This window comes from Condylura cristata, unplaced genomic scaffold (genome assembly GCF_000260355.1).
Source record: "Condylura cristata isolate star-nosed mole 26May11 unplaced genomic scaffold, ConCri1.0 scaffold00003, whole genome shotgun sequence".
NCBI classification, from domain to species: Eukaryota; Metazoa; Chordata; class Mammalia; order Eulipotyphla; family Talpidae; genus Condylura; species Condylura cristata.
The window spans coordinates 28,239,399-28,255,013 of NW_004567104.1; the positions used below are offsets into that span (position 1 = coordinate 28,239,399).

General features: G+C 40.2%; 1 protein-coding gene across 1 annotated transcript in view; it reads right to left on the reverse strand.

Moving 5' to 3' along the window:
• Positions 1–2,460: 2,460 nt before the first annotated feature.
• Positions 2,461–15,615, reverse strand: part of LSG1 (large 60S subunit nuclear export GTPase 1) — a 22,664-nt gene continuing 9,509 nt past the window's right edge. The window contains exons 8-14 of the mRNA XM_004675416.2: positions 11,956–12,372; positions 10,296–10,397; positions 10,045–10,188; positions 7,911–8,034; positions 6,472–6,551; positions 5,012–5,185; positions 2,461–2,920 (exon numbers count right to left, since the gene is read on the reverse strand). Coding sequence (XP_004675473.1) covers positions 2,741–2,920; positions 5,012–5,185; positions 6,472–6,551; positions 7,911–8,034; positions 10,045–10,188; positions 10,296–10,397; positions 11,956–12,372 — 1,221 coding nt within the window. The 3' untranslated portion in view covers positions 2,461–2,740. The remainder of the gene's footprint in view (positions 2,921–5,011; positions 5,186–6,471; positions 6,552–7,910; positions 8,035–10,044; positions 10,189–10,295; positions 10,398–11,955; positions 12,373–15,615) is intronic.

Genomic DNA, 15,615 nt, shown 5'->3' on the forward strand with positions numbered 1-15,615 from the left:
TATTTATTTATGCATACAGAACTGGGGTACAGGCCAGAGGTGCAGGGGTGGCGAGAAGATTCACCAGAGACAGAGTGGGGAGCAGAATAGGCAGCTGAGGAAGTGCACTGCTGAGGGGAGCAGCGGGCTGGTCAGGAGAGGTCTGCTGCACCATTTGGGTCACCTCTGGGGCCAGGGATAAAACCCGCAATGAGGCAACAGCAGCTAGCTTGCAGTGCTTTGTCCTTACCTGTTGTGTCACCAGGAGGGCCCCCAAAGTACTAACCTTTGCCAGGGGAGAAATACAAAAAAATTCTGAGGTATGTGTAACACACAGCCCAGGCAGGAACAAAGGTGTCCTGGTTTGGATTCCTCAGACTCTAACAAGACTCGGGTTCAGTTAGATGATTTGGGAAGCAATTTCCATGCAGAAGTGAGGTTGTGGAAAAGAGATATGGGAGAAAAGCAATGAAGGGTGAGCTAAGATGTTTTAGCTGAGGGCAAAAGGAGCTCACTCTACTGAGGATCTGTGAAGATGCTGAACATCATTTGTCCTCAGGGGGGATGCCAATCAAAACCAGAGTGACTGCTTCACACCTGCTAGGATGGCTGAACCAAGACAGTAACAAGGACAAGGATGTGGAAAAATGAAAACCCTATACACTACTGGTAGGAAATATAAAATGGTGTAGCCATTTTGAAAAACCATCTAGCAGTTCTTCCAAAGGTTAAATGCATAGCAATCCACCCCGAGGTATACACCCAGAACTGAAAACCCAGGTCTATACAAATACTCATATGCAAGCTTAGTCATAGCGGCATTACTCATAATAGCCCCCAAACAAAAACCCAAATAAATGTCTCATTAATGAATAAACAATTTGTGGTGTATCCATTCAATGGCGTTACTGACAATGAAAAGTAATGAAGTCCTGATAAATGCTGTTAACATACTAACCTTGCAGACATTAGGCTAAGTGAAAATCAGTTACAAAAGGTTGTAATAGTGTAATAGATGCCACTTACATATAACATGCAACTCCATCTATATATAGTTATCGCTTATGGCTGTGAGGGTTGAAAAGTTGATGGTTAAAGGTACTGGATTTCTTCTTGGAGTGATAAAATAAATCTAATTGTGGTGATTGTTGTACAACTTCGAATGCACAGAATCACCAAACTATGCACTTTGTAATGTCAAGTTGCATGGTATATAAATTTTCTCAGAATTGTCACAAAAAAATCGAAAGCATGTAAGCATATTTAATGTCTAAAAAAGTGTCATGTTTTGTCACGAGAGAAAACTCAATGTAAAGTGCGTGCTTTGTTTATCCACTAGGAAAATTTCTGCCAGACGCCAGTGTTCTGCAGTGAATGGACCAAAGTGTGTGTTCCCATACAATAACAGTTTCTTTTGTCTCACAAGATTTTTAGACTGCCTCACTTCTCACTTCAGATAAAAGGGAATGACTGAAAGCAGGACATTATAGATGAATGATCACAATCTGAAAATAGCTTCAGCTTTGAACTGAATAACCTTTGACCTGATATTTCAAGGAAGCAGAACAACATCTGGTGCCTCACCTTCCTTGGTTTACCTGTAGCTTTTGAGAAGCCAGCCAGGATTCCTCCAGTCTCCCACGTGCTGTGGGATGTGGCTCTTGCTGACTTCCATTCTGCCTCCTCCTGCTTTAGGGCCCTACTCAGGCTCTCGTCATGTTCTAGACTGACCTTCCTGCCACTCAGTAGGTAGCTGATAAATGTTTAGTGAATAAACATCAATTTAAGTATAAGGAAAAAATTCTCCAATACAACACATTTTCAAAAATATTTTATGGTTAAAGCAAGGCTTCTGAACTGGTATCATGGATGAATATGGGTCGGAGAGGTCTGTCAATCTTCTAATAAACTTGGCCAAACTGTATGTGGCATTTTTCTGGAGGAAGGGTCTATAACTTTTATTAGATTCCTAAAAATAGCTATGACACAAACCGAAACAAGGATCAGTTAAGGGGATAATGAGGCTCAGAGAAAAAGGGAGACAAAAATAAACTGAGAGGCTGGAGCAATCATATTAAAAAGACTGTTTGTCAAAGGTAAACTGCCCTACTCTCAGCCTTGCCAGTTGTTAAATACTGAAGACATCAGGGACCCCAATGCCTAAAAGAAAAACTAGCTGACTGACCGCCTCTTTTCTCACTCTCTGGGTCTCCACAAATGAGTGAGCTACAGAAAAACAGCTTCACCCTGTGGCAATGGCTCACACTGAGGTGATTTTCAAAGGTCACGCAAAAGCCTTCTGCCATATTGTGCTGTGGCGGGTGTACGTGTGAATCGAGAATCACTGGCCTAAATAATGTATTCAAAAGAATCCATCTGGAATCCTAGCCATCTCTTAGCAAATCAAAACTGTTTCAAGAACATGGACTATCCAAATGGCAGGCATCTACACAAACCAATAAAACATCTCTTAGTGGCAATTTGATTTTAATGTTTTCAAAGAATCCCCAACTTACAAGTTAGTAAGCATCTGTGTATGTTCACACACGAGGAGGCATTTTTCATTCTTCTCTAGGTCTCAGGGGCTCTGAAGTGCCCATGCTGGCCAGGCTTTTGGTGCTTTAAGGGGCGCCTCTGTCTTGACACTGGTGGCTGGCTGTGAGGCACGAGAGCAGCGCCCACCTACAGCACCACAGGCAATGAGCAGCTTCTTTTCTTCTCCAGACGTACAATGCAGGTGCTGTTTCTGCACAACCTAAGTTCATGTATCCAGGTGCTTGTAGAGTCTGCGGCTCTTTTCTTTTTTATTCCTGTTGCCGTGTTTTTTCCATGGCTTCCCAGTCCGGCTCTCAGAGTCTACAGTAGGTGCTGGCACCGGGCCACTGCCAGGCTTGTAGCCCATCACAGCCTGGACTCCTTTGGTCAAAGCTCTCACATTTTCCTAGGAAATAAAACATTTGAAATCTCGGCAGCCTCCTTTAGAGGTTCTTCACAGTATTGTTTAAGAACATTAAGATAAATAAAATCACATGATGGGTTCCCATCTCTTTCACTGGTCCTTTCTCTTCTCCTGAAACTATACAATTCTCAGCATTCTCTTTCTCTGACTCTTTCTTCCCCTTTAACTCTGTTTAATCTCAAACTTCAAATGCCATTTATAACTAAACTCATAATAGCAGCTATTTCTGGAAATCTCTATCTTGACATCAAAACTCAATTTGTCTCAATCCAAAATTAGTTAAAAAACTGACTTTTCACTTTTTATTTTGGTTAGTGGGATAAGAATCTGCGCAGCTGCCAAGATAGCGCGCACTCTTTCTTTGGCTTCTTCATCTGCCACATATAATCAGTCACTGTTTTTAGTCTGTTGATTTTAGTCTCTAGACTTTTGCTCACCTATTCCCTTCTCTCCTCTCCACCCTCACTGTTCAAACCCAGGTGTCCAGAACCTTCCACTGGACCACTGAAAGACTGACTGTACTAATCCAATGTCCACATTTCTACCAGACCTCTTGAATCATGTCTGTATTTCTGTCTGTTCTAGGTCAAGTATGTCATTTTTTAGCTTGCCCATCTACCTTTTGCGAGAATGGGACTCCTGCTGCAATCAAGAATTGTGTCTCATTCATTCTGATGTTCCTTGCATTGCACCTGGTACACAGAAAGTGCTCAAAAGAGCTATTGTAAACCTGTGTCCTGCAGGATAGCAGTAAGTCTACAAAAAAACCTTATGTTCTTTCTGCATACCGGTAAATTTGATTTTAAATATTGGTGCAGACTCAGAAAAATTCAAATGAGGAGCCACAACAATCTAATTTCTATCCTTGCTTTGCCGTCTTAAACAAATGCCCTTGGATTAAGTGACTCAGCTTCCTTGAGCCTCAATGTCCTCAATGATAAAATGGGGATAATATCCACTTGGCCTGAATCAAAATATATTAACGAAATGAGAGGCTGAAACTGACCTGATGCATTATAAAGAATATGATTGTAAAAGCACACTGCCCTACTCTTGCCCTCAGTGACTGTTATGTGCTAGGGATATAACTTACAGTGTGACTATAGCTTAAGCTGCCACAGGACATTTAGGAAAGCTGTCAAGGGAGGAAATCCTATGAGGCTTCATTACAAGGAGAAATGTTTCTCTTTTCTACATATTCTGTCTATAAAGGATGATGGCTGTCACCTAAATCTAACATGATGATCATTTCACAATATGGAAATCAAACCAGCAGCTGAAAACTTAGAAAGTGACACGTCAGTTACGTGTTATTAAAGTTGGAAAACAATTATGAGCTACCACATCCACATGTTAGGATGGCTAAAAAATTTTTTTATAATAGGATGGCTAAAATTTTAATAAAACAAAAAAATACTGGCAAGGATCTGGAAAAATTAGAGCCTTCATGCATTGCTGCTGGGGATGTAAAACGGTAGACACTGAAAAGTCTGGAAGTATCTCAAAAATTAAACGTGGAGTTACCATCTGACCCAGCAACTATACTCCACTCCCAAGTATATTCCCAAGAGAACTGAAAATATACGGCCACAGAAAAATCAGCACATGTTCTTAACCAATGATTGATAGCCATAAAGCACAACCAGTGGAAAAATAAAATGTAGTATATACTGAAATATACAGTAATAAAAGGAATAATGCGATGATACCACACATGAATCTCGATGACAGTGTGCTAAGTTAAAGGAGCCAGTCACAAAAGGCCACATAATCTATGTATGATTCCATGTATATGAGATGCCCAGATGAGGCAAATCTATATATAAATCAGATTAGTGGTTGGCAATGTCTGGGGGAAGAGTAGGATGGGGAGCAACTGCTGATAGGAACAGTGTGTCTTTCTGGAGCGATTAAATGATCTAAAATTAGTGGTAATGGTTACACAACTCTGAATACACTACATTGAATTGTACTTTTAAAAGGGTGTATTTTAGGGTATGTGAATGGTAGCTCAATAAAACTGTTGTATGAAATGTCTTGGAACAAAAGTTAAAAAGAAACTTGAAAACTTACCTGATGAAAAAAAGTTTTGTCAACTACATTTTCAATCTGTTTTACATTTTTATTTCCACCTGGTTGTATTTTTAGTTCACCACCCTTCACTTTGCTCTCTAGGAGTCGTTGGTGTTGATACTGAAAGGTCACGGGATCTCTTCCGGGGGGAGGATGACAGTACAGCAGTTTACCCTACAGAGACAATGTGAATGGGAAGAGACAGCATAAGGGTCATCTGTATTATCCTAGGGGGAAAAAAGCCTCAGCGGGGACATCTCCAACCAGGTGCCTTCCAGTGGGAGCTTTCTGCATTCTGATGAACCCACTGACTTGAATTTTGGTCAGCTAAAACTGAAAAGTCTTATTACACTGAGGATGACAGAGTATTCTAGAGATCTCTATCCCCTCCAAGAGCCTTTCTGACTAGAATGAAATCTCTTTCTTCTTGGTGCTTTTTACTTTGCATTTCTAAGGTATTTTTCACTATACTTACATGATTATACTTAAGATAAAATATTTTGCAAAATAAAAACCAGGACACAATTGGACTAATGGGGATATCAGAGTCGTTCCAATTGTCCTCTGGATGCAAATTTCCCTCTTTTCCACCAGTTGAAAACTGTAATTGCTCTAACTCATTTTTGCAAACGATAAGAGAACACATAACTTATCCATTCAAATGTTCTATTAAATACTTTCTTTTTGACCTTAAGGCAAGAGAATACAGCAGCTCATTTTTATTTTTATATTCCAAGTACTCCACTGATGTGTTACTGAAAAGGGAAGAAAGCCAAATACTCACAACCAGTTATTACTAGGATCCTGTATTTGTTTGTTGAAAGAACTAAACTTAATACATAAAAAATGCCAGGTATTGAGTTTAGTGATGTGTGTGTACACATTATCTCCACATAAGCTGTTCGTATTTATTTCCCATAATAATTTTATAGGAGGTACTATACTTCCTATTTTAGTGATAAGAAAACCCCCAAACTTAGCACATTCTCATCTGTACTATATTAAGAATAACACCATCATAGACGTGTGTATTTTTAATGAGATAATACAAACAAAACATTTAGAACTATTTCTAGCAGTGCTAGCTTTGAATATATGTTGCTATTATTGTTGTTGCTAGGTTAGTATAGGGAGACAGAAAATATAAACAGGTATATAAAACTGCAACAGTTGTAACAGAAACAAGCAAAGGGATCCAGGCAATGGAAAACAGGAGGCACACATTTATTACTCTCCTGGTAACAGGTATTCAGAGATCTTCATCTCTGCTTTTTCACTGTCAGTAATTTCTATGATTTATACGAGGTTAACTTCTCTGGAGAAAGAATCTTAACTCTAGTTATAACCCAATCTCAAAGAGAAAATTCCTCCTTTATAGCTTAGCAGGCTACCATGACCTAAGAACGCACTGCATGGAGAAAGCCCTACCAATTCAAGAACAGGGAGTGGCACTCACTGACCGTGACGTAGTCCTTCAGGATATAGCGTGCAGATCGAGGCTGGTCTGGCTGCCCGTGTGTGGTCATGAATCCTCGCATACCTGTGGGAAGAAAATATTTTGCAAAAACACTGATTAGGTATCTTCATTCCTATCTTCAACAACAAAAAAATCACTTGCTATTATTGAAGATATTTTGGTTAACATTATAAGGACATTTATAATCCAGAAGAAGAGACTATATTGTACCTAGTACCCTAACAACCATCCTAATCCGTTGTGCCACCAGGGGAGGCCTGATATTGTTATATCTTTTCTAGTTTCCCTAGCATATAACACAGATCCTTTTACCACTAACTCACTTGAGAAAGAAACAGCAGGAAACAGTGGTTAAAAAATGTGGGCTCTGGCCAGAAGTCTGGGTTCAAAAGTCTGCTCTTTCATGTACTATCTGTGAGGTGATGCCTTCAGTTTAAAAGAAAATAGTTAGGACCTTAGTGCACATCATACACATAAATATATTTAAGCAGATCAAAAATCTAAAGGTTAAAAAAAAAAGTGTTATAGGAAATAGTTTTGTCTTTTGGGATAGGGAAGGCATTCCTAAGGAAAATGCCAAATCCAATCAAGTTTTTAAAAAAAAAAGGCAGGGGGGCGGGGAAGGTCTTAAAATTTTTAACCTCTAGGGCTAAAGAAATTATACACAAACACTGGGAACAGTATTTGTGGCACATGCAATGCAGGGCTACTACAAGTCATCAAGACAAAAGTAATGCACATAAGGTTGATTCCCAGAAGAAATATTAACAGCCAATAAATAGATGCTCAATTTCACTACTATTTAAAGAAACACAAAAGAAATAAATTACTCAGCAATGTCTCGGCAACAAACAGTTCCTCCAGACCACCTTTTAAGTTTGCTTGAAAGCAAATAAAATCACAGCAGACTGGAGATACAAAAGACAAAGTAGAACTGAGGTAAACTCAAGTGGAAGATTGCAGACTCACTTTCATGTCACACGAGGTTGAGAAGGATATTTTATGTTCTTTATCTTTACCAAGTTCTACTATCACCATCTGAGGGTTTTCCCATCTGACGCTCCCCTCCTAACTAACCCTTGCCTGCTCTGATGAAGACTAGGAAAGGGCAGACCTGAAGCAGAACCAAAGGGTACAAATCACCATCGTCTCTAACTCTAAAAACACTGAACATGTGTAAAATACCACTCCAGTAGTAGTCAGCCCCCCCCCCTTACTGTTGTACTCTCAAATCACCACCAATTCAGTTACCCAGAGGCCACAGTGTAGATAAAGCCAACAGAGGCAATAAAAACACCAACCCTGAAAGATGACACGGAAAATACCAATGAAAAATTATAAATTTTATCTTTGCACGAATAATCTTCTCATTAACTATATTATTATTTTTTTGTTTATGTTTTAAAATAAATCACAACTTACATCCATAAGCTGTTAACAGTTCTTCTGATGTTGGAGGTCGATGGGGATCATCATCCTCTCTAGGCTTTATGATACTAATGCCATAGGTCGCCTCTAAAACATGTCTCGGAATATTCTGGCAAACATAAGCTAGTCAAGGAATTCATTACTGTAAGTTGAGCCTGTACTCCCATGACATCTGACACATGCTTTTAAGAACATGGTACCTCAGCACATCTATGACAATACCTTCTCTGTCCTCTCAGAAATACATATATAAATTTTTTCTCTTTTAAATAAAATAATTTTCTCTTTTAAATAAATGAAATCATTTTAATATTAAAACATTACCTTTGAAATAGGTCTTAATGATACATTTTGCCTTGAAAAGCACTTTTAAAATTTCAGTAAGTCAGGGCCCTCCCTGGTGGCGCAGCGGGTTAAAGCACTGCACTAAGAAGTTTAAGGCCACTTCCGCATGAGTTCGATCCCTGCCAGCCCTGGAGGAGATCCACATGGCATGGCAGACCTCCCCTGGCCCGCCCGCTGCTCCCCTCAGCAGTGTACTTGTTCGATCTGCCTGTTCTGCTCCCCACTCTGTCTCTGGTGAATCCTCTCACCCTCCGCATCTCTGGCCTGTACCTCGTTCTGTATAAATAAATAAATCTTAAAAAAAAAAAAAATTTCAGCAAGTCAGAGGTGAAACTCAATCTTTTTCCTAGACCATACAGGCATGCAAGGTGGGATCATTTTTCCCTCCTTGTCTAATCACTCACAGGTATTTCTTAAGCCACCTAACACCTTCTATCTTGTACCACTTTTTCATGGCCATGTCCTGAATGTCCAGAATGAATTGAGAAAAGGCAGGATCCAGGTCTTGTTTCATATTTATATCCCACAGAACTCAATCCAAGTGACTGTATAGCACACATCTAATCATTAATTTATAGGTAAAGTAAAACATACATAACACCCATGTCTCCAACGATTATATTACCTATTAAGAACTGAGGTAAAAATTCAACCTTTTCTATTATACCAGCTCCAACCTACCAGCGCAGGTGAGCAGATTGTAGGGCACCTTCAGACCATTCTGCATTCTTTTACATTCATATGTCCCTATTAATATAAAGCATTGTTTTGGGTGATGAAATATTTTCAAAAATGTGTCATCCTGTATATATGTTGTTCTGAGGTTTACCTAGATTGCTACAGGTGGATTCACGAACTCTTTTTAATACTGAGTAGTATTTTATATTAGCACTCTAATCATATTTATTTATCCTGATAAATAAATTCTTACTCATTATTCCTCATAAGAGGAAATATATATATATTGGGGTAAACCAAAAACTGTGGCCTTAAGTGTAGTCTTTAAGGATTTTGCCAAGAATGATGCAGGGCTAGGAATTTTCCTCTTTTTATAAACCGATCAGTGTACCACTTTCATGGAGTTTTTGGCATCTGCCTGTACCCACTAAATAGTAACAGACTAACTTGTTAGTTAAGTAGATTAAAATCCTACTCTGCACAGCTCTTAACAGATCACTGAGTAGTTTTTCATGCCAGTCCTATAGGTTTCATGTACTTTGGCTCGGTATGCTGCTAAGAGGCAGAATTCCTCTCTGCTGACTTACGATGGGGTCTTAGGTCAATTATTTAACATCTCTCTGCCTCAGTTTCCTCAAGTTTGAGGAAATGAGAATAATAGTGGTATCTACCTCAAGGGTTGTTTCAGGAATTAGATATTACATGGTTAAGTGGTTTAGCAAAGTACACAGCAAGTGTCCAATAAATAATAGCTTAAGATTTAATTCTCACAATCAACTGTGAAGTAGCTATTATTAACCCTGTTTTATAGAACAGGAAAGCTTCTAGGTTAAAGCAAGTTTCTCAAGGTCACTCAAAGAGCAAAGTGAGACTACGGAAGCAAACAGGTTTACAAAGGGGGGTGTCGGTGGGTGGGTGTTGAGTTCTACACCGAGCTATTGCATTCTATCAGACTACACTGTTGCACTTAGGACAGAAGTCCTGATGCCACTGTGTGTACATCTGGATAGATGACTAGCATTTGAGACTTGTAATCAGCCTTTAATACATAAACGCAAGGCAAAGTCTAAAACAAACCAGAATCTTTGCAAAGCAGAAAGGATATTAATGATATAGGTGGTACATGATCTCTCATCTGGTCAATTGGGAGGATTCCATTGCAAGTCATCTCTGCCTTGGTAGAGACAAAGGATGGCATCACCAGGCCGGGGCAGTCACATAAGCAGAGGCCAGGTTCCACATAGAGAGTCTGAAAGACAAGCCAAGAGGTTGATGGAGGGCACATGGAGCATAGGGCTTCATAAAATACTCAAAGGGGCTGAGGAGGGGATATAGAGGCCAGAGCTATAGAAATACCTGAAAATGTTTGGTGTGACCAGGTGTGGCAGACACAGATACTTTCTTGTTGCCCATGATAGTGTTGATTGTTGAACTCTTACCGACATTTGGGTAACCCACCTAGAAGAGACCCAGAAGTTAACAGTCAAACATGACAGCTATCGAAGACCCAAAGGTATTCCATACATAGTGGTAACACTTGCATAAGTGTATGTAGTTGCTGCAGAAGAATATGTGAAGTAGATGCTGTTTACCGTCAAGATGCTTCCTCCCTCTCTGCTATAGGTGTATTTATATTTCTCTGATGATGAAAGTCAAGCCAAGCACATTTTCTTTTCACAGGTTTTGCTGTAACAGTAGATGCTACCTACTGCCCTGTCTACAGGCATTTCACTGTTTCCACCCTAGCTCCCACACTATGGGTCAAGCTGAGTATCACAGATATTTTAATCCCACCAAAGTTATTTTTAATTATACTAGCATTAGCAAGTTTCTGTCTTGCTAGCTAAAAATTTAAAATGGCACAATCCCTTGATCTGGGTTAACAAGCTACTAAACCTCTTCAATTACGCTTGGGTTCATGGTGAGCCAATATCCACTCTCTCTTCTGTCTACCCTCCCCTCACTATCAATAAATCTAAAATTTCATGTTGCCTTAGAACAGTATATAAAGAGCAGATGATGTTCTCAAATAAAATGGCAAGCAAACTTTTTGCTCACATCACACCACCCTTGTTCCACTGCTTTTTCTCAGGTTTTCCCCCCATGACTCCACATCCAACTTCTTCTCTTACGTGGTTAGAAGAATCCTCCATCAACATGAATATAAAATCCCAAACTTCCCATCGCAGTTGTAAGCATCACAACTGACTTTCACCATTCTGATTTTAATTCTACCACTCTTCAAACTTCAGCCATCTCCATCACTTTATCATCCTCAAGGCTTTGTTCAAACATTAACTTGTTAGTCTAGAATGCCCTTCCCTTGTCACCTGTCAAGACCTCACCTACAGTCACGTGTCAATGGTGTTCAATAAGGGACCAATTACAGGATGGTCCCAACAGCTCCACCACATGCCCACGTGTGCAGCAGGCCGTACCACCGAGGTCTGTTAATTATACGCTGCGGTGTCTTCACAATAATGAAATCACATAATAACAGACTTCTCAGAAGGTATTTCGATTGTTGAGTGATGCATGACTGCACTTCAAAGTGTAACTTCTTACATAAATTTCAGACAACTGCTCATTACCATTGTAAGGACTCATGTATGTACCTTGATTGTATGATACATTGCTATTGGTCTACATACCGCTGGGGAGGAGAGAACTGTAGATGCTGCCACCCCTCACTACAGACTGCCCTACAATGACCTACTCCGGGGTGTTGAAGTGGCTCCTCTCCTAACACTCACGGCTCTCTGAGTGGGCTGCGGCTGCTGCTGCCTTGGGCTACTGCACTGTTTGGACCTGTATCAAGTCTTGAGAAAATTCACTCTTTCAAGTTGTACTTTGCCTGTCACACTGCCTACTTCTAGGTACCAAGTGGCGACAAGATGTGATAGTGTTCCTTATGATGCCAGACACCTGATTGGCCTCTGGGTCCCAGTGCAGGTAACAATGGATGGGAAATAAAGATCCGGAAGTGCAGACACTTTTAGGACATATTTCATCTTACCAGTCCGACAGTAAGCTGCCCATCTCTTGCCTTCTTTCCAGTGTGCAGCTCTTTGAAGATCTCCAATAATTCCTGCTTTGATACCAGGTGGCTGAAATTGTGTGTCTTTCTCTTCTGCGGGATTTCCCTGCTCTGACCCTCCGAAGCCACAGTGCAGTTTTCTGCACAGTCCTGGCTACAGGTCTCTCCATCAGGGTTGCTGTCCTCTTCTGAACATGTCTGCCAATCTTCCTCCTCTTCCTCCTGACAGTCCTCATACTCACTGTCGTCCTCGTCTCCAGTGCCAACTTCTGTCAATGAGACAGAGTCCCCGCCTTGGAGCTGCTCAGAGTCACCGTGTGGGAGTTCAGCCTCACTGCAGCTGGAGTCTTCTAATTCGGTTGTGCTGAGTTCTCCAGCATCTCTACTTACTTGTTCCTGATGAAGTAACGAACCGCAAACATTCAGAAGACTGTAACTATACTTGTCCCTCTAGAGAATAAATAATATGAACTGCTGACAAAATTATAAAGGGGACTGGAAAAGGTGAATACAGAAAGGAAACAAAGTAAGCCTTTCAGTGCAAGGACACAACCAACCAACCGTGGAGCCTCTGGGACTGAAGGAGCTGTGGACCTTCACTTTATATATCTTTTTGTTATTTGAACTTTGTACAAGTTAACACCTCTTAAGAATGTGTGTGTTTACTCTTACATTGCTGGTGGGGATGCAAACTGGTCATGCCACGATGGAAAGTTGTGTGGAGGGTCCTCAAAAATGGTGATTCCATTCCAAGGAATCTACCCAAAGGACAGAAAAACACTAATTCAAAAGGAAAGATGCACTCCGGTGTTTACCACAGCATTATTTACAATAGCCAATATATGTCCTCACACAAATGTGTGGATCAAGATGTGGTATGTACACAATGGAATACTACTCAATGATCAAAAAGAGATAAATGCATGCCATTTGCAGGAACATGGATGGAGCTTTAAAGGATTATGCTAAGCAAAATCTAAAAGAGAAAGAAAAATATCAGATGGCTACACTTATAGGGACATCAAGCAAAGAAACAGGAAAAAGACAAAACTTTTAAGCTGACCACAGATCTGAAGAATATGCGGTGGGGATGGAAGGGAGGAAGAAGGGCCAAAACATGCGAAGGAAGAGCACCAAGGACTATGGTGATGGCTCATGAATGCTGTGGTGGTGGAACAACTGCAGGGACTACACCTGAGGGGAGAAATCAAATACTGCACAGAAATAAAGAATGACAGAAGAAGTATATATGGGGAACAAAAAAAGTGAGGGTTTAAGAATGCCTGTGTCAAGCTGAACAATTTGGCACTATATGATTTTGCAAGGTGCTATCGAATAAAACTGAGCATTTCTCACTAACCATAAAATATTGAAACACTTTCTTCTCTCCACAAAGAAGGTAAATTTGAGTTGCATTTTACATGTGCATTTTTAAAGAGTGGTTTAGATGTTTAAGGAAACTGCTGTTCTTTTGTATTAGCCTCTGGTAGAGACAGATCCCCAAGTTGAAATGCAGAGGTAACAAAATGCAACTCATGTGGAAATCATTCACCAATTAAAAAGATCACCTTTGGAAAGAGAAAGATTAAAAATCATCATTTATACAGGTGCTAATTCTTCCAAATTCTTATCAACAAGGGTAAAACGGGTTGGATGTAGAAGCCATGCAAACTTTGAATCACTTCTAAATAACCTAGTGGAATGAGAAGCACCACAAAAGAGGACACAACGAATGCAGCTCAACAGGTTTCTAGCGCTGAGGAAAGCAGTGATACAAACGGAAGGTAAGGGAAAACAGGTATGGCTTCATGATAAAATGGTATGGCTTCATGATGGTATGGCTTCATGATAAACATGTCTTAGAACAGAACCACAGAATTTCTGTGATAAATAAGCAATGAATGTAAAGTCAGCATATCTTCACTGAGCTCTTCTGAATCATTTTAAAATATGAAAGAGGCAGAAAACAAAGAGTGTGAACCAAAAGTGGACAAATTAGAAAAATTAAGGTTAGCAGTAGTTAGGCATAGGAAAAAGTGGTTATCTGGGGTAGTCACAGTGAAAATAAAAAGGGAAAAGTTGGGGTTTCTCTGGTGGCACAACAGGTTAAAGCACCGCATTATGAAGCTCTCAGAAGCCACTGCAGCACGAGTTCGATCCCCGGCCAGTGTGTGGCAGACCCCTCCTGACCTACCCGCTGCTCCCCTCAGCAGTATATTTTGTCAATCTGCCTGTTCTGCTCCCGACTCTGTCTCTGGTGAATCCTCTCACCCACCACACCTCTGGCCTGTACCCAAGTTCTGTAGCATAAATAAATAAATCTTAAAAAAAAAAAAAAAAAAGGGAAAAGCCAATCCTTTGGGCACACTTACAGAGGGACAAGAGAAAACCAAGCTAACTCAACTGTAAAGATGTCATGTTTTGTAAAAACAACTGTAGAGGAAGAACTAAACTTTAGATAGGAGAGAAAACTGAATATTAATAAATCCAGATTGAATACTTAGGTGACTTAGATATGTCATCACAACAGCAGCTGGTTTGGAAAACAGCAGAGATTCAAAAGACTTAGAAGGAATAAATGGTACCTGTTAGCAAAAAAGGGAGAAAGAATTTCTTAGCATACACTGTTAACCCAGAGGCTGATTTGGAAACAACTGTACAAGCTGGTTGGTGAGTCCTGGAAATAAGAATGCCCTTGGGGGGTATCCCTGGTGGCGAATGGGGTTAAGTCGCAGCTCTATGAAGCAATCCGCTGTCATTGTGGCACAAGAGTTTGATCCCTGCCAGAGAATCTGACTCACATGGCACAGCAGACCTCTCCTGTCTCTCCCACTGCTCCCCTCAGCAGTGCATCTCAGCAGATCTGCCTGTTCTGCTCCCCACCGTCTCTGGTGAATTCTTTCACTTCCTAAAATTCTGGCCTACACCCCAGCTTGTATACATAGATAAGTAAATCTTTAAAAAAAAGATTAGAAAGAAGAACACCCTCAAGTAGCAGGCAACAGAGGTTCTAGGAGAACAGATCACAGGAACACTGCAATTTCCTTTGGAATCTACTACTTGGTTAATAATTCAGAGAATAACACAGAAGGAGAAACTAATCCCTTTTGGTGCATCAGGGCTAAATGATACAGTAATGAATATTTATTCAAAAACTTCAGCCAGGTATCAACTTCCAGAGACTACTTAGGACAAAAGAAATAATGTTGAGAGGACAAAGTATGAAGTCAGACTGTCTGACAAGAACTTACACTTATTTGTTGAGAAGGTTACATGAATAAAATGTGAAATGCTTAGTAGTTATTGGCAGATTTTTCTATGGGTTAGTTTTATTAACAAGTTTAAAAATAATTACTATTGTTCCGCCCTTGCAAATATCTGTATCTACCACATGAAAACGCTTATCACATAGAACTTTCTATGTCCATAAAATGTGCACACACTAAGATTCTATTACTATTTTCTTTTCACAGTTACTATATTTTATTAGAAAATAAATCCCGAACTGTCTACAAACTTTGGTTAAAAGACATAAAGAATTGGCCCTCCCTGGTGGCGCAGCAGGTTAAAGCACTGCACTGAGAAGCTAAAGCCACTTCCGCATGAGTTCGATTCCCGCCTGCCCCGGAGGAGACCACA